The sequence below is a fragment of the Dendropsophus ebraccatus genome, chromosome 8, assembly GCF_027789765.1.
Source record: "Dendropsophus ebraccatus isolate aDenEbr1 chromosome 8, aDenEbr1.pat, whole genome shotgun sequence".
In the NCBI taxonomy this organism is placed as follows: Eukaryota; Metazoa; Chordata; class Amphibia; order Anura; family Hylidae; genus Dendropsophus; species Dendropsophus ebraccatus.
In genome coordinates, this window is record NC_091461.1 from 8,376,821 (window position 1) to 8,396,447 (window position 19,627).

General features: G+C 47.1%; 2 protein-coding genes across 3 annotated transcripts in view; one reads left to right on the top strand and one right to left on the bottom strand.

Annotated features, from left to right (window-relative positions):
• The window catches only part of CASP7 (caspase 7), a 40,985-nt gene extending 22,165 nt beyond the window's left edge, over positions 1 to 18,820 (bottom strand). Inside the window, exons 1-2 of one of the 2 annotated variants that reach the window (XM_069979762.1) lie at positions 18,714 to 18,820; positions 13,012 to 13,134 (exon numbers count right to left, since the gene is read on the bottom strand). In XM_069979762.1, the coding sequence (XP_069835863.1) occupies positions 13,012 to 13,133 (122 nt within the window). In that variant the 5' untranslated portion in view covers position 13,134; positions 18,714 to 18,820. Of the gene's footprint in view, positions 1 to 6,795; positions 6,883 to 13,011; positions 13,135 to 18,713 lie in introns of those variants that run through there. The other variant, XM_069979763.1, reaches the window with a different exon arrangement.
• The window catches only part of NRAP (nebulin related anchoring protein), a 132,788-nt gene that overhangs the window by 38,279 nt on the left and 74,882 nt on the right, over positions 1 to 19,627 (top strand). The window lies entirely within an intron of this gene.

The following is a 19,627-nucleotide window of genomic DNA, read 5'->3' on the forward strand; positions in this document are numbered from 1 at the left end:
GAAGATCTGGCAGCATCAGGAAGGAGGATGAACATTACACCAAGAAAGTCCCTGCAATGGAATCTGGGGGCAATGCAGTGTTTATAGCGATTGCATCGGCTGACAAAACAAAGCGAAAAATACCGGAACACAGAGAACTCGGAGGAAGGGGCAGAAACTTAGAGGAAAAAAAATGTTTATCTAAAAAGGTTTCTAAGTTCTCTAGATATATATATCTCCATCCATCCAGACATATGGGTGTGTATATACCGCCCTGTAGTGCCCATACGTTCAAACCATTCCAATGCCCGCATAATGGTACCAGCAGGTTACACTATGATAATAAACAGACATGGTGGCACATCCATATACTTATTACTTATCCCCCTCCGGCGCTGTTGTTGTTGTTGTGATCGTCGCCACGTGGGTCTGCGCCATTTAGTTAGGGACCCACGCATATCAGGAACCTAGACACAATGGGGGACATTTATTAAGTCTGGCGTTTTTTACGCCGGACTTATAAATGTCCCCGCATCTCCAGCGCTACGGAGATTTATGTAGAGGCGGACCGCCTCTACATAAATCCCGTGCGCGTTGGTGCGCACAGCCGAAAACCTACGCCACCTGAAAGGTGGAGTAGGTTTTCGGCGTATATTTGCGCAGAAAAAAATAATAAATCGAGCGGACTCTGAGTCCGCGCCCCCCGTAACGCCCCCTCCACGCCCCCCGGCGTACTCGTCGGAAAGTGCCAATATGCGAATATTTTATTCGCAAATCGCCCATTTGCGAATAAAAAAATACACAAATCAGCACTTTCCGCCGAAAATCATCCGTACGCCGGATGATACATGTCGCCCTATGTGTGGATTTATGCTCTTTGAATAATATTAGACTAAGTGCGTTATTACACGGCCGATGGGGGCCCCATAACTGTAAGCAAGCTCCGATCTGCTAGATCAGCACTCGTTTACTGGGCTTATTACACAGCCCGATTATCGTTTAACAAGGGCTGCATGGACATCGTTACTGATGTCCTTGCAGCCCTAGCCTAAACTTTATATATTACCTATCCAGGCAGCAGGGCTCCTCTTGCGCTCTTCTTCTCCCTGGGTCCCACGCACTGCAGCTTCAGAGCAGCCCGACTCAGCTGACAGGCCGCTCAGCCAATCACTGGCCGTGGCGGTCCCGGTCTGTGATTGGCTGAGCGGCCTGTCAGCTTAGACAGGCCGCTCTGAAGCTGCAGTGCGTGGGACCCAGGGAGAAGAAGAACGCAAGAGGAGCCCTGCAGCCTGGATAGGTAATATAAATCGTCAGCCGTGCACTGCTATTACACGTAGCGATGCGCAGTCGGCGCCTGACATTTATAGGTTCAAACCTATATCAACGATCAGCCGATGATCGCTGTCATCGGCTGATCGTTGTATTTATTACACGGAGCGATTATCGGCCAAATCGGGCTGATTCGGCCGATTCGCTCCGTGGAAAAGGCCCCTAACTCCTGATGATAGTAGTATACAGCGCTGAGTGATCAGTATATGGAAGTGCGACCATATTATATAGCGATGAGTGATTAGTGATCAGAATATGGATGTGCGACCATAGTATATACTGCTGAGTGATTAGTGATCAGTATATGGATGTGCGACCATAGTATATAGCGCTGAGTGATTAGTGATCAGTATATGGATGCGCGACCATAGTATATAGCGCTGAGTGATCAGAATATGGATGTGCGACCATAGTATATAGCACTGAGTAATCAGTATATGGATGTGCGACCATATTATATAGCGCTGAGGGATCAGTATAGGGATGTGCGACCATATTATATAGCGCTGAGTGATCAGTATATGAATGTGCGACCATAGTATATAGCGCTGAGTGATCAGTATATGGATGTGCGACCATATTATATAGCGCTGAGTGATCAGAATATGGATGTGCGACCATAGTATATAGCACTGAGTGATCAGTATATGGATGTGCGACTATAGTATATAGCACTGAGTGATCAGTATATGGATGTGCAACCATAGTATATAGCGCTGAGTGATCAGTATATGGATGTGCGACCATAATATATAGCGCTGAGTGATCAGTATATGGATGTGCGACCATAGTATATAGCGCTGAGTGATCAGTATATGGATGTGCGACCATAGTATATAGCGCTGAGTGATCAGTATATGGATGTGCGACCATAGTATATAGTGCTGAGTGATCAGTATAGGGATGTGCGACCATATTATATAGCGCTGAGTGATCAGTATATGGATGTGCGACCATAATATATAGCGCTGAGTGATCAGTATATGGATGTGCGACCATAGTATATAGCGCTGAGTGATCAGTATATGGATGTGCGACCATAGTATATAGTGCTGAGTGATCAGTATAGGGATGTGCGACCATATTATATAGCGCTGAGTGATCAGTATATGGATGTGCGACCATAATATATAGCGCTGAGTGATCAGTATATGGATGTGCGACCATAGTATATAGCGCTGAGTGATCAGTATATGGATGTGCGACCATAGTATATAGTGCTGAGTGATCAGTATAGGGATGTGCGACCATATTATATAGCGCTGAGTGATCAGTATATGGATGTGCGACCATAATATATAGCGCTGAGTGATCAGTATATGGATGTGCGACCATAGTATATAGCGCTGAGTGATCAGTATATGGATGTGCGACCATAGTATATAGCGCTAAGTGATCAGTACATGGATGTGCGACCATAGTATATAGCGCTGAGGGATCAGTATATGGAAGTGCGACCATAGTATATAGCGCTGAGTGATCAGTACATGGATGTGCGACCATATTATATAGCACTGAGTGATCAGTATATGGATGTGCGACCATAGTATATAGCGCTGAGTGATCAGTATATGGATGTGCGACCATAGTATATAGCGCTGAGTGATCAGTACATGGATGTGCGACCATAGTATATAGCGCTGAGTGATCAGTACATGGATGTGCGACCATAGTATATAGCGCTGAGTGATCAGTATATGGATGTGCGACCATAGTATATAGTGCTGAGTGATCAGTACATGGATGTGCGACCATAGTATATAGCGCTGAGGGATCAGTATATGGAAGTGCGACCATAGTATATAGCGCTGAGTGATCAGTACATGGATGTGCGACCATAGTATATAGCGCTGAGTGATCAGTATATGGAAGTGCGACCATAGTATATAGCGCTGAGTGATCAGTACATGGATGTGCGACCATAGTATATAGCGCTGAGTGATCAGTATATGGATGTGCGACCGTGTCTGTTTTATCTCCAGAGAATTATTCAATGCTATAATAATACCGCTCTACACTACTATATATAATATACTTAACTATACATAGTGCCATATAATAGCACCATATAGTGCCCAAGTAATCAAAGTGCCAGGCAGCAGAATACACCTTCTTCCCAAAAATCAGACCCTGTGTTGCTATATACTGAATAACACACAGTATATAGTGAGTCTGCTAAGCGTCCGTTCTCGGTGGTAGGTGGTTACTGTGTTAGGGGAAACACCATTATGCCCAGTAACACACATGGTCAGTGTATCTTTAAACTAGAAAAGACAGTAATCACTATGTTAATACCCCCGACATGTTTCACCAAGAATATGGCATCAGGGGTAAAAGGGCACTAACCGCTAAACCCCACAATACCAGATTAGATAACTCACTAACCAATGCTACCACTCTGCACCGATATCCCCTGCAGCCTAAGGTCCACCATCACACGGGGAGTCGGCCAATCACTGTGCTGCTCCCCAGTCTAGAACCCAATCTAGACTCCTATACAGCAGCCACATCTGGCTCAGGGATTCACCAGTTATATATTACAGCAGCCAGATGTATGAAATAGAAACAGATACCAAACCCCCAAACAAAGAGCGACTGTAATAACCAAAGACAATGACGCTTCTATGTATGATCACCGGTATTATATGTTATTATGCATCCAGGATGATAATACGGCCTTCACAGGTGCAGGATAATCAGGGGAAAACTATGAGAAGTATTTGTAAGGACCCAATCTGCAAATATATGTACAGTGGTACCTTGGTTTAAGACTAACTTGGTTTAAGAGTGTTTTGGTTTAAGAGCTCACAGTTTTTCAAAATTATGACTTGGTTTAAGAGCATTGCTTTGGTTTAAGAGCTCCCTGTACTGGGTGGGAGGGGGAGTGGGGGAGGGGCATGGTCTGCATAGCGGGGTCTACAGCCCTGTACTCTGACCCAGAAAGTCTCCCTCACCTTCCAAATCATAGCAGATCCACTTCAGGCTGGGGCTTGCATCAGGGGACAGGACTGTGGAGGTAATCTCTCCATAGCTGTAACCCCTCTCTCCCCGGACAGAGAGTGCTGCATGTATGTGCCCACATCTGCCCTGCTTATTCCTTCATGCTCCCTGCAGTCTCTGTCGGCCCTTGTGTTTCCCATCCTCTACATTACTGTACAGTAACTTATATCATCACATATTCTGCTGTTTCTGAATGTTTGTTTCATTTGTTTAACATGTTATTCAGAATAATAAATAATTATTTTTGGGGTGTGGAACCAATTGTCAGCATATCAGTGATTTCTTATGGGAAAATTTGCTTTGGTTTAAGAGTGTTTTTGGATTACAAGCACGGTCCTGGAACGAATTATGCTCGTAATCCAAGGCACCACTGTATATACTAATCTGTGCTCACCATTGAGTTGTATATATGGTTATTGTATATGTGATCTGTAAATATGGTTTGTGTATGTATAATCTGTATATATGGTTGGTGTATATATAATCTGTATATATGGTTGGTGTATATATAATCTGTATATATGGTCGGTGTATAAATGACCTGTATATATGGTTTGTTTATATATGACCTGTATATATGGTTAGTGTATATATAATCTGTATATATGGTTGGTGTATATATAATCTGTATATATATGATCTATATATATGGTTGGTGTATATATAATCTGTATATATGGTTGGTTTATATATGACCTGTATATATGGTTTGTGTATATATAATCTGTATATATGGTTGGTGTATATATGACCTGTATATATGGTTGGTGTATATATAATCTGTATATATGGTTGGTGTATATATAATCTGTATATATGGTTGGTGTATATATATGATCTATATATATATATATATATGGTTGGTGTATATATAATCTGTATATATATGATCTATATATATATGGTTGGTGTATATATAATCTGTATATACAGTATATACGATCTATATATATGGTTGGTGTATATATATATATAATCTGTATATATATATATATATATATATATATATGATCTATATATATGGTTGGTGTATATATAATCTGTATATATATGATCTACATATATGGTTGGTGTATATATAATCTGTATCTATAAAATCTGTATATATGGTTTGTGTATATATAATCTGTATATATGGTTGGTGTATATATGACTTGTATATATGGTTGGTGTATATATAATCTGTATATATGGTTGGTGTATATATGACTTGTATATATGGTTGGTGTATATATAATCTGTATATATGGTTTGTGTATATATGGGGGAAGATTTATCAAACATGGTGTAAAGTGAAACTGGCTCAGTTGCCCCTAGCAACCAATCAGATCCCACCTTTCATTCCTCACAAATTTTTTGGGAAAATTAAAGGTGGAATCTGATTGGTTGCTAGGGGCAACTGAGCCAGTGTTACCATGTTTGATGGTGTATATATAATCTGTGTATATGGTTGGTGTATATATGACCTGTATATATGGTTGGTGTATATATGACCTGTATATATGGTTGGTGTATATATAATCTGTATATATGGTTGGTGTATATATGACCTGTATATATGGTTGGTGTATATATGACCTGTATATATGGTTGGTGTATATATGACCTGTATATATGGTTGGTGTATATATAATCTGTATATACGGTTGGTGTATATATGACCTGTATATACGGTTGGTGTATATATGACCTGTATATACGGTTGGTGTATATATGACCTGTATATACGGTTGGTGTATATATGACCTGTATATACGGTTGGTGTATATATGACCTGTATATACGGTTGGTGTATATATGACCTGTATATATGGTTGGTGAATATATGATTTGTATATACGGTTTGTGTATATATGATTTGTATATATGGTTATTGTATATATAATCTGTATATATTGTTAGTGTATATATGTTTGGTGTATATATTGTTTGTATATGTATGACATGTACATATATGGTTTGTGTATATATGAATTGTATGACGTGTATATAAAGACTGATAGGACTTATGAAGAGTATGACCAGAAACGTATCTACGGACTAACCTCTCCTGTTCTCCCCCTGACAATATGTGATCCCTAGAAGCTTAGTACTTCCTTATACCGTACCTGTACTTTCCAAAGAATCTTAAAATCCTGTCTGGTTTCGTTATTTTAACCCTTCGGAGTGGTGACGGGTGAGGGTAGTGATGTCACTGCTGTTATTAAAGGGTTTATCCAGCGCTACAAAAACATGGCCACTTTCTTCCAGAGACAGCCCCACTCGTCTCCAGTTTGGGTGCAGGTTTTGCTGCTCAGTTCCATTGAAGTGAAAGGAGCTTAATTGCAAACCGCACCTGAACTGGAGACAAGAGTCGTGTTGTCTCTGAAAGAAAGTGGCCATGTTTTTGTAGCACTGGATAAACCCTTTAAGCCCCTAAGCCTCCCACCCCTCTATGGGCCCCTGGCTGTACCAGTATCAGGCCGTATAATAGGCCCCGTCTCATACCGTCTTTACTTCTCTGGCCATCCACAGCACAACACGCTCCTTCTTGCACTGGACTGGACAGATTCAGTGTAGAACCTTTTGAGAAGACAGACACGCTCAGCTCACATTCTCACAGCCTAGGCAACCTGCAAAATTACAATTCCCATCATGCCTGGACAACCAGTGCGCTGGCCATACAGGCACGATAGGATTTATAGTTAGTCTTGCAACAGCTGGGGGGGCCGCAGGTTCGACACCCCTAGTCTAGGCTCTTTTTCTCTCTTGCATTTAGCACTAGCATAGCCCTGCCCCTCTTCACTTCCTGTATTTTGTCTTGGTATCTTTGTTACTAGAGACAGACTGAACCTAACAACAGAGACAGGAACGGAGAAGCCTAGTGGTTAGTAATTTGGAAACATGTCTAAAGGGCCCTACACAAGATTATATCGCCTGTTACTGCCTTCTTATCCCTGAGGATGCAGCGTTGTTGGCAAAACACGTCGGGTTTATACTTTTAGTGTAGTGACTACTGTCTTTGCTAGTTGGATGAGACACAAAGGAGATAAATAATAGTTCCCCAATACAGTACACCCTGACCACCAAGTATATGGTAGACAGTGTATACAGTATATGTATGTTATACAATTTATAGGGTTGTAGTTGTGTAATCAGTAATATCGCCATCCCATGCTGAATGCGGTACAAGTGACTGAGAAAGCTGCTGACAGTCATGGTTCATCTTGCCATTGTTCCCGGGTCTCCCTCAGTAGATACAGATATTTCTACCACTTGTCAGGACGGCGCCCATAGTGAATGCTGCAGTCACAGAGGTCAGTGGAAACTGCATACAACACGCATCACATGACCAGCAACCTAACAACAAGACCACCATGCAATAGAGTGTGAATAGGCTCCTAGATAAAGAAGTACTGACCCTAGTCACATGACTGCAAGACCTTCCCGGCAGAATGGGCCACGGAGAAGAATCCCTACAGTGACAGATCACCAGAAGATCCGGGGGCAAAGTGTCTGAAATAACGAGAGATTTTATATCTATATTGAGTGCAGCTATGGAGGTGACTAGAGGATAAGACATGATGTAATGGCAGAATAGTGAGTGGAGCTCTGGAGGTGACTGGGGTATAAGACATGATGTAACAGCAGAATAATGAGTACAGCTCTGGAGGTGACTGGTGTATAAGACAGGATGTAACAGCAGAATAGTGAGTGCTGCTCTGGAGGATAAGATATAATATACAAGTAGAATAGTAAGTGCAGCTCTGGAGGATAAGACATGATGTAACAGCAGAATAGGAAGTGCAGCTCTGGAGGTGACTGGGGTTTAAGACATGATGTAACAGCAGAATAGTGAGTGCAGCTCTGGGGGTTACTGGGGATAAGACATGATGTAACAGCAGAATAGTGAGTGCTGCTCTGGAGATGACTGGGGTATAAGACATGATGTAACAGCAGAATAGTGAGTACAGCTCTGGAGGTGGCTGGTGTATAAGACATGATGTAACAGCAGAATAGTGAGTGCAGCTCTGGAGGTGACTGGGGTATAAGACATGATACAACTCACTGCACAATAAAGCACATGATACATAGAAGCCTCAGATACAAGAGCACAGCAGGGCCCCCTCCCCCATCACTAGGACTAAGGGGTTTCAGAAAGTTATACAGATTTGTAATTTACTCATATTTAATCTCCAGTCTTCCAGTACTTATCAGCTGCTGTATGTCCTGCAGGAAATTTTGTATTCTCTCCAGTCTGACACAGTGTTCTCTGCTGCCATCTCTGTCGATGTCAGGAACTGTCCAGAGCAGGAGAGGTTTTCTATGGGGATTTGCTGCCGCTCTGGACAGTTCCTGACATGGACAGAGGTGGCAGCAGAGAGCACTGTGTTAGACAGGAGAGAATACACCACTTCCTGCAGGACATACAGCAGATGATAAGTACTGGAAGACTGGAGATTTTTAAATAGAAGTAAATTATAAGGCTATGCTCACACAGTGTAAATTTTCAATTAATCACGGATGTTTTTTCAAACTGCAACACTGGCTGTGATTAATTGAAGATTTACATTGCACTGAAGTTAATAGAATCACTGCTGGTGTGTATACATGACATGTCAGTGTTGTGCGCCCACTAGTCATTGAATAGCGGCCACCCAACACTGACAGTTCACACAATGTAGAGTACGGCTCTGGCTGTACTTTACATTGTCTGCTATGGGTAATTGGGATGCTGGCACAATGGATTGTAATATACATACACCCGAATGTAATATATATATATTATATATATATACACACACACACACACCTAAATGTGCCCGCATCCCAATTCTAAAGAAACTAAGTTCCTCTGGCCGATACTGCAGTACTGGCTGAGATGAACTTCACTCCGGCCGATGTCATACTGTGTGAACCTGCCTTCAATCTATATAACTTTCTTAAACCAGTTGATTTGAAAGAAAAAGATTTTCGGCGGAGTACCCCTTTAATATTAGTATTTCCCACAGGTACAATGTTATCCTGGAACATGACAGATGGGGAAAGTCCTGGAGACTAGGAAGGGCTCAGCTCACTGCATGAGAATGAGAGGAGCGGGAGCCCAAAACCAAAGGGCTCACAAATCAGGGGGGCTCCCAGCGTCATGGAGCTATATACTACGGGGTGGATATAGGGTAGTGGCCAGTGTTTGCCCTTCCCACACATCTGGGGTCCTCTCACTGATTCCACAGAAGCCAGAGACACAGCCGATAGAAGACAAGACTCGCCTGAGCCGGGGCCCTCTTCTTCAGGGGCCACAGTGGTGGCACATCCTTCTCGTACAGTAATACTTTCTATGGTTGGCAGTGCCCCCTGTGCACTGGCCTTAGTGGAGCTGATCTGCCATTCAGGAGCCTGGGAAAGCCGGGTGGCTGCATGATGGCGGCCATATTGGATGTCACCCTGCCACAGAACACCTAATCCAGGCGAGAAGGAGAAGCACAGTGACCTCAGGAGCCAGTGAATGTGACCTGGTGCCGGAGTCCTGGAATCTATAGAGGAAAAATACTGCGGCACTCTACAAATTCCCCGAGAGCCGGGGGCATCGCTCACACTCACCCAGATCTGTGGTATGAGAAAAATGTAAAGAAAGTCATTGCTGAGACTTCAAACCCTTCCCTCTAAGTGATGTGTCTGTAACCCCTCAGGCCCAGCTCACACAGTGTCACTGCCGAACAACAAGGGTGCCAACATATACCGAGGCGCACAGCAGCCGCTCCATTCACTTTAATGAGCCAGATTTGTCTGACTCTCTGTATATCCGGAACCTCCTGGATCAGGGGCCTTTTACATGGACAGATTATTGGCGGGAACTTTGCAAGAGATAAATTGGCCCATGTAAAAGTGTATAAATAGGGGTCTGTGATATGTATATATGGGGGGGTCTGGGCTCTAATATATATATATATATATATATATATATAGGTATATATTTATATATACATACACTACCGTTCAAAAGTTTGGGGTCACGTTGAAATGTCCTTATTTTTGAAGGAAAACCACTGTACTTTTCAATGAAGATAACTTTAAACTAGTCCTAACTTTAAACAAATCCCCTCTATACATTGCTAATGTGGTAAATGACTATTCTAGCTGCAAATGTCTGGTTTTTGGTGCAATATCTACATAGGTGTATAGAGGCCCATTTCCAGCAACTATCACTCCAGTCTTCTAATGGTACAATGTGTTTGCTCATTGGATCAGAAGGCTAATTGATGATTAGAAAACCCTTGTGCAATCATGTTCACACATCTGAAAACAGTCTAGCTTGTTACAGAAGCTACAAAACTGACCTTCCTTTGAGCAAATTGTGTTTCTGGAGCATCACATTTGTGGGGTCAATTAAACGCTCAAAATGGCCAGAAAAAAAGAACTTTCATCTGAAACTCGACAGTCTATTCTTGTTCTTAGAAATGAAGGCTATTCCATGCGAGAAATTGCTAAGAAAGTGAAGATTTCCTACAACGGTGTGTACTACTCCCTTCAGAGGACAGCACAAACAGGCTCTAACCAGAGTAGAAAAAGAAGTGGGAGGCAGTGTTGCACAACTAAGCAAGAAGATAAGCACATTAGAGTCTCTAGTTTGAGAAACAGACGCCTCACAGGTCCCCAACTGGCATCTTCATTAAATAGTACCCGCAAAACACCAGTGTCACCATCTACAGTGAAGAGGCGGCTGCCGGATTTTGGGCTTCAGGGCAGAGTGGCAAAGAAAAAGCCATATCTGAGACTGGCCAATAAAAGAAAAAGATTAAGATGGGCAAAAGAACACAGACATTGGACAGAGGAAGACTGGAAAAAAGTGTTGTGGACGGATGAATCCAAGTTTGAGGTGTTTGGATCACAAAGAAGAAGGTTTGTGAGACGCAGAAGAAATGAGAAGATGCTGGAAGAATGCCTGACGCCATCTGTTATACATGGTGGAGGTCATGTGATGGTCTGGGGTTGGTGCTGGTAAGGTGGGAGATTTGTACAGGGTAAAAGGGATTGTGAATAAGGAAGGCTATCACTCTGCACCGCCATGCCATACCCAGTGGACAGCGCTTGGTTGGAGCCAATTTCATCCTACAACAGGACAATGACCCTAAACACCTCCAAATTGTGCAAGAACTATTTCCAGCAGAAGCAGCAGCTGGTATTCTATCATAGGTAATGGAGTGGCCAGCGCAGTCACCAGATCACCACCCCATTGTGGGAGCAGCTGGACCGTATGGTACGCCAGAAGTGCCCATCCAACCAATCCAACTTGTGGGAGCTGCTTCTAGAAGCGTGGGGGGCAATTTCTCCAGCTTACCCCAACAGATTAATAGCTAGAATGCCAAAGGTGTGCAATGCTGGAATTGCTGCAAAAGGAGGATTCTGAGACGGAAGCAAAGTGTGATGTAAGAACAATGTTATTTCACATACAAATCGTTATTTCTAACCTTGTCAATGTCTTGTCTCTATTTTCTATTCATTTCACAACGTGTGGTGGTGAAGAAGTGTGACTTTTCATGGAAAACACAAGATTGTTTGGGTGACCCCAAACTTTTGAACGGTAGTGTGTATATATATATATGTATATATCTGTGCTGTCAGTTTCTAGAACACTAGCAGCAGTCTATATCTACCAGCCATGCTGCTTGTGATCCGGCATCTGGTTCTCTGGCCGCTGCTGTAACTTCAGGCCCCGCCTCCTCCAGAATGAGTCACAGCCCTCTCTGATCGGCGTTCATTTGTGGCTGAGAAAGCAATTGGTCTAAAATGTCCCTAATTCTGTGTGATCCCAAAAGTGACTCCCTCCCCTGCAATGCTCCGGCCACTAGAGGTCTCACTTCCCTGCAACCTGTCTGTCAGTTGTATATCCTCTCTAGCACCAGCAGGGTGAGGGTCTTATAACGTCCGGGGCACCGACCCTCTGAGGTTTGACACATTGTAATGCCACATACAGAATATCAGACATCTGAAAGGCTTAAAAAGTTGACCAAGATACCGGCACAGGTGGAACAGGAATCACCAGCAGCACCGCAGAGCACGTCAGGGCCGGTTCTAGCCTCTCTGCTGCCTGAGGTGAAAAATAAAACTCTCCTATATACAGAGCACATATGCAGATACTCCCACCACCCCATTCCTGGGCACAGACACTGACCTAATGCCAGTCCCTGGGTCAGAGGGGGCTGGACAGGGGAAGGTGAGTAAAGTGTAAAGATGTAGCCCCCCAGCTGATCTGCTGCTATTCCAGCCTCTTCAGGGTCAGATACCTTCTACTGGGAGGAACTCAGAAACTATAGAGCAAACTGCAAAGGTGTGAGCAGCTTTATAAATCTGCATACAGTGAGCTTCCCCTAGTGGCAGCTTTATAAATCTGCATACAGTGAGCTCCCCCTAGTGGCAGCTTTATAAATCTGCATACAGTGAGCTCCCTCTAGTGGCAGCTTAATACATCTGTATGCAGTGAGCTCCCCCTAGTGGCAGCTTTATAAATCTGTATGCAGTGAGCTCCCCCTAGTGGCAGCTGCTGGTAGTTAGTGAGCTCCCCCTAGTGGCAGCTGCTGGATGAACAGGGAGCTCAGTACTGGGTCCATGGCAGGGAGGTAACAGGTATAATGGATCCCAGGAGCCCTTCCCTTTTCCCTCATACGGCTGATAACAGAGCAACAGATCATATTCCCTGTTCAGGTTTATCAATTGTCATCTTACCTGAAAATTGAAGATATTTGGCTGCGGCTGGGTTTAGCATCCACGTCGTCCTCCGCATCCTCAGTCACCGACTCCTCCTTCTGCAGAGAGTCCGGGACTATAGCGTCCTGCTGCTCGGCCATCCTGCAACAGCACATACAGGTACATTACACAGGTGCTGCAAACGGTGAGGTAGTCCCTAGCTGTAGCTGAGGCCCCCCCCTGGCTGTAGCTGAGGCCCCCTCCTGGCTGTAGCTGAGGCCCCCTCCTGGCTGTAGCTGAGGCCCCCCCCTGGCTGTAGCTGAGGCCCCCCCCCTGGCTGTAGCTGAGGAGCCCCCCCCTGGCTGTAGCTGAGGAGCCCCCCCCTGGCTGTAGCTGAGGAGCCCCCCCCTGGCTGTAGCTGAGGAGCCCCCTGGCTGTAGCTGAGGAGCCCCCTGGCTGTAGCTGAGGAGCCCCCCCTGGCTGTAGCTGAGGAGCCCTCCCCTGGCTGTAGCTGAGGAGCCCCCCCCCTGGCTGTAGCTGAGGCCCCCCTGGCTGTAGCTGAGGCCCCCCCCCCTGGCCGTAGCTGAGGAGACCCCTGGCTGTAGCTGAGGAGACCCCTGGCTGTAGCTGAGGCCCCCCCCTGGCTGTAGCTGAGGAGCCCTCCCCTGGCTGTAGCTGAGGAGCCCCCCCTGGCTGTAGCTGACGAGACCCCTGGCTGTAGCTGAGGAGCCCTCCTGGCTGTAGCTGAGGCCCCCCCCTGGCTGTAGATGAGGAGCCCCCCTGGCTGTAGCTGAGGACCCCCCCTGGCTGTAGCTGAGGACCCCCCCTGGCTGTAGCTGAGGAGACCCCTGGCTGTAGCTGAGGAGACCCCTGGCTGTAGCTGAGGCCCCCCCCCCTGGCTGTAGCTGAGGCCCCCCCCTGGTTGTAGCTGAGGAGACCCCTGGCTGTAGCTGAGGACCCCCCTGGCTGTAGCTGAGAAGCCCCCCTGGTTGTAGCTGAGGCCCCCCCCTGGCTGTAGCTGAGGCCCCCCCCTGGCTGTAGCTGAGGACCCCCCTGGCTGTAGCTGAGGCCCCCCCCTGGCTGTAGCTGAGGCCCCCCCCTGGCTGTAGCTGAGGCCCCCCCCTGGCTGTAGCTGAGGAGCCCCCCTGGTTGTAGCTGAGGCCCCCCCCTGGCTGTAGCTGAGGCCCCCCCTGGCTGTAGCTGAGGAGCCCCCCTGGTTGTAGCTGAGGCCCCCCCCCTGGCTGTAGCTGAGGAGCCCCCCTGGTTGTAGCTGAGCCCCCCCCCCCTGGCTGTAGCTGAGGACCCCCCTGGCTGTAGCTGAGGAGCCCCCCTGGTTGTAGCTGAGGCCCCCCCCTGGCTGTAGCTGAGGCCCCCCCCCTGGCTGTAGCTGAGCCCCCCTGGCTGTAGCTGAGGCCCACCCCTGGCTGTAGCTGAGGACCCCCCTGGCTGTAGCTGAGGCCCCCCCCCCTGGCTGTAGCTGAGTCCCCCCTGGCTGTAGCTGAGGCCCCCCCTGGCTGTAGCTGAGGAGCCCCCTGGCTGTAGCTGAGGACCCCCCCTTGCTGCAGCTGAGGAGCCCCCCTGGCTGTAGCTGAGGACCCCCCCTTGCTGTAGCTGAGGAGCCCCCCCCTGGCTGTAGCTGAGGCCCCCCCCCTGGCCGTAGCTGAGGCCCCCCCCCTGGCCGTAGCTGAGGAGACCCCTGGCTGTAGCTGAGGAGACCCCTGGCTGTAGCTGAGGAGACCCCTGGCTGTAGCTGAGGCCCCCTCTGGCTGTAGCTGAGGCCCCCTCCTGGCTGTAGCTGAGGCCCCCTCCTGGCTGTAGCTGAGGCCCCCCCTGGCTGTAGCTGAGGCCCCCTCCTGGCTGTAGCTGAGGCCCCCTCCTGGCTGTAGCTGAGGCCCCCTCCTGGCTGTAGCTGAGGCCCCCTCCTGGCTGTAGCTGAGGCCCCCTCTGGCTGTAGCTGAGGCCCCCTCCTGGCTGTAGCTGAGGCCCCCTCCTGGCTGTAGCTGAGGCCCCCCCTGGCTGTAGCTGAGGCCCCCTCCTGGCTGTAGCTGAGGCCCCCTCCTGGCTGTAGCTGAGGCCCCCTCCTGGCTGTAGCTGAGGCCCCCTCCTGGCTGTAGCTGAGGCCCCCTCCTGGCTGTAGCTGAGGAGCCCCCCTGGCTGTAGCTGAGGCACAGGCCTTTCCCAGGATGCATCAGTCTCTGGTTTAGGAACATTACTGACTCATTTCTATTTCATATCTGTTATATGGAGTTTAGGAAACTGAGGTCCAAGGAACTAGATGTCTCATGTCCATAGTTCTCACAGGTGCTGCCATCTAGTGGTGAACAGGTATAATCCTATTGTGCTGCCATCTAGTGGTGAACAAGTATAATCCTCACACGTGCTGCCATCTAGTGGTGAACAGGTATAATCCTATCGTGCTGCCATCTAGTGGTGAACAGGTATAATCCTATCGTGCTGCCATCTAGTGGTGAACAGGTATAATCCTCACACGTGCTGCCATCTAGTGGTGAACAGGTATAATCCTATTGTGCTGCCATCTAGTGGTGAACAGGTATAATCCCCACAGGTGCTGCCATCTAGTGGTGAACAGGTATAATCCCCACATGTGCTGCTCAGTGATATGTACAGGATCCACAAGCCGAGCTGTAACATCTGTGGTGAATGTGCTGCAGGACGCCATACAGGACCTGTATCCTTCATACCCAACTGTATCTCATCCTGTATCCTTCATACCCAACCGTATCTCATCCTGTATCCCCCATACCCAACCGTATCTCATCCTGTATCCCCCATACCCAACCATATCTCATCCTGTATCCTCCATACCCAACCGTATCTCATCCTATATCCTTTATACCCAACCGTATCTCATCCTATATCCTCCATACCCAACCGTATCTCATCCTGTATCCCCCATACCCAACCGTATCTCATCCTGTATCCTCCATACCCAACCGTATCTCATCCTGTATCCCCCATACCCAACCGTATCTCATCCTGTATCCTCCATACCCAACCGTATCTCATCCTGTATCCCCCATACCCAACCGTATCTCATCCTGTATCCCCCATACCCAACCGTATCTCATCCTGTATCCTCCATACCCAACCGTATCTCATCCTATATCCTCTATACCCAACCGTATCTCATCCTGTATCCTCCATACCCAACCGTATCTCATCCTGTATCCCCCATACCCAACCGTATCTCATCCTGTATCCTCCATACCCAACCGTATCTCATCCTGTATCCCCCATACCCAACCGTATCTCATCCTGTATCCCCCATACCCAACCGTATCTCATCCTGTATCCTCCATACCCAACCGTATCTCATCCTATATCCTCTATACCCAACCGTATCTCATCCTGTATCCCCCATACCCAACTGTATCTTATACTGTATCCTCCAAAGCCAACCGTATCTATCCTGTATCCTCCATGTCCAACTGTATCTCATCTTGTATCCCGCTGTATCTAATCTAGTTTCCAAGTCAGAGAAGCCCTGTCACACAGCACTGTCTGGCAACCATTGGGTCAGGATTTCTGTATGTTACGCAGAATGTTCCCATTCACAGACAGCAAGCAGAGAGCTGACCATTGGAGGAAGCGGAACCCAAAGTGAATGCAGAACTTTCCCTATCAGTCTGGATGTGGAGGAGGCCGGTTATGTAGCCCAGGGATGGGGAACCCGCCGCTGCTGCACAACTACAACCCCCATCATGTCTGGACAGCTATAAGCATGCATGTATGTAGAGAGGGATCAGCTCACCCGATAGAGATGATTATGCGGCTCCAAGTGAATAGACGAGATGGGTGGGGTGCACGAGTCCTGGCGTGTGCTAGACGCTGGATTCAAGGAATGGTGGATAGGCTGTGAGTAGGTCGGCACTCCCCGAACATAAAGGTGAGATTAAAACATAACTTTTAATTTATAAAAATTCATTAAAACCAACCCGTTTCGCGCTACCGCGCTTAATCACCATGATTAAGCGCAGTAGCGCGAAACGCGTTGGTTTTAATGAATTTTTATAAATTAAAAGTTATGTTTTAATCTCACCTTTATGTTCGGGGAGTGCCGACCTACTCACAGCCTATCCACCATTCCTGGACAGCTATAACATTGGCTCTGGCTGTGGATGATGGGGATTGTAGTTCTGAAATAGCTGGAGGTTCCCCATGGCCCCAGTTACACAGGGCATGGATAATCTGTAAGAACCTGCTTGGGAGGAGACAAACCCAATAAAAACCCAGCTCTGCTACATCAGACACACACCGATGCTCTGCTACCGGACAAACCCAGCTCTGCTACATCAGACACACACTGATCCTCTGCTACCAGACAAACCCAGCTCTACTACATCAGATACTCACAGATCCTCTGCTACTGGACAAACCCAGCTCTGCTACATCAGATACACGCTGATCCTCTGCTACCGGACAAACCCAGCTCTACTACATCAGATACACGCTGATCCTCTGCTACCTGACAAACCCAGCTCTACTACATCAGATACACACCGATCCTCTGCTACCTGACAAACCCAGCTCTACTACATCAGATAAACACTGATCCTCTGCTACCAGACAAACCCAGCTCTGCTACATCAGATACACACTGATCCTCTGCTACTGGACAAACCCAGCTCTGCTACATCATATACTCACAGATCCTCTGCTACCGGACAAACCCAGCTCTGCTACATCAGATACACACAGATCCTCTGCTACCAGACAAACCCAGCTCTGCTACATCAGATACACACTGATCCTCTGCTACTGGACAAACCCAGCTCTGCTACATCATATACACACCCATCCTCTGCTACCAAACAAACCCAGCTCTGCTACATCTAGACCCTGATACAACACTGTACACGGCGCCACCTCTTTCCAGTTACTGTAACTTTCGTTTACTCTCCTCATGTGACAATGTCGCCTCATTCTAGGAAGCTTAAACCTGAGTGTCGCCATGTCACAGGCAATGAGAGGAACCTCCCAGCCGCACCTGACTCTAGAACCTAGAACAATTGAACCACAAGTCCCAGCTGCACCTGACTCTAGAACCTAGAACAATTGAACCACAAGTCCCAGCTGCACCTGACTCTAGAGCTTAGAACTGAACTACAAGTCCCAGCCGCACCTCCCTCTGCCCCTGTCTGTGTCAGTCCTCACTGCGGTTCTAGGATTCTTCTCTTGTGCTTTGTTGCTGCACATCAGATTCCCATAGAAAGTAATGGGAGAATTTCACAGCAACATCGGAAACTGCAACATAACCTGACGGTGTGAATTCACCCCAAGTAGTGTCCCCCGAACCACAACATAACGCAGCCCAGATCACAGGATAGAACTACAAGGACCAGTACAGCTCAGATCACATGACAGAACTACAAGTCCCAGCAGAGCCCAGATCAAATGACAGAACTACAAGCCCCAGCACAGCCCAGATCACAGGATAGAACTACAAGGACCAGTACAGCCCAGATCAAATGACAGAACTACAAAGCCCAGCCCAGCCCAGAACTACAAGGCCCAGTACAGCTGAGATCACATGACAGAACTACAAGGCCCAGCACAGCCCAAATCACATGACAGTATAGATACAAGAAGTGGAGTTCCCCTATAGATTGTATAGAGAGGAGTTAACCCCTGGTGTGCTGGAGAGCTGCAGGCTCAGGCACACCAGGGGTTAATGTCAGGTGACACAGATCCCGGTCACTTTACTAAAGTTACAGAATTACCTGAAAATCCCTAAATCCGCGTCCCCTGAGTCCTCAGCCCCGAAATAAGTTTCATTTCTAAATCCCCGCCCCAAGGAGGAAGAGGAAGGAGTCTCCCCCCTCCCTGTGAGCTCAGCTTCCTCCCATATCTATACTGCCAGTGTATCTAAGCCTGCCATGTGTGATACCGCCCCAAGGAGGAAGAGGGAGGAATCTCCCCCCTCCCTGTGAGCTCAGCTTCCTCCCATACTGCCAGGAGAGTGTATCTAAGCCTGCCATGTGTGATACAGAATTCTATATTTTATTAAAGGGGTTATCCAGCGCTACAAAAACATGGCCACTTTTCCCCCTACTGTTGTCTCCAGTTCAGGTGCAGTTTGCAATTAAGCTCCATTTACTTCAATGGAACTGAGCAGCAAAACCCCGCCCAAGCTGGAGACAAGAGGGGGGCTGTCTCTGGAAGAAAGTGGCCTTTTTTTTGTAGCGCTGGACAATCCCTTTAATCCCCCTCCAAAATAAAAAATGGAAAAGTGATCAAAAAGTCATTAGTGTCCATAATGTAGCGATAAAATAACAAGTCCCCCCCCCCGTCCCCCCCACCCCCCCAGTTTTGCCACATAACTGTAATGTTTTATATCTGCCTAAAAACCAATAACTAATAAAAAATAAAGATGGGATGAATGAACCATCAGAAGTCCAACCTGTTCCCTCACATGTCATACTGGCTATTAGAGGGGGTCTCCAGGATAAGAAGAAACACAGCGCCCCCCTGTCCTCAGGCAGTGTATGGTATTACAAGTCCCCAATAGGTGGCACTGTAGCTATACAAATCCCCCCACAGATATTTAATATGTCCCCCTTGGATGACCCCAGTAGTCACATGGGGTCAGATTGGGGGAGTGAGGGGGCTGCGCTGCTGGGGATAGGTTACCTGC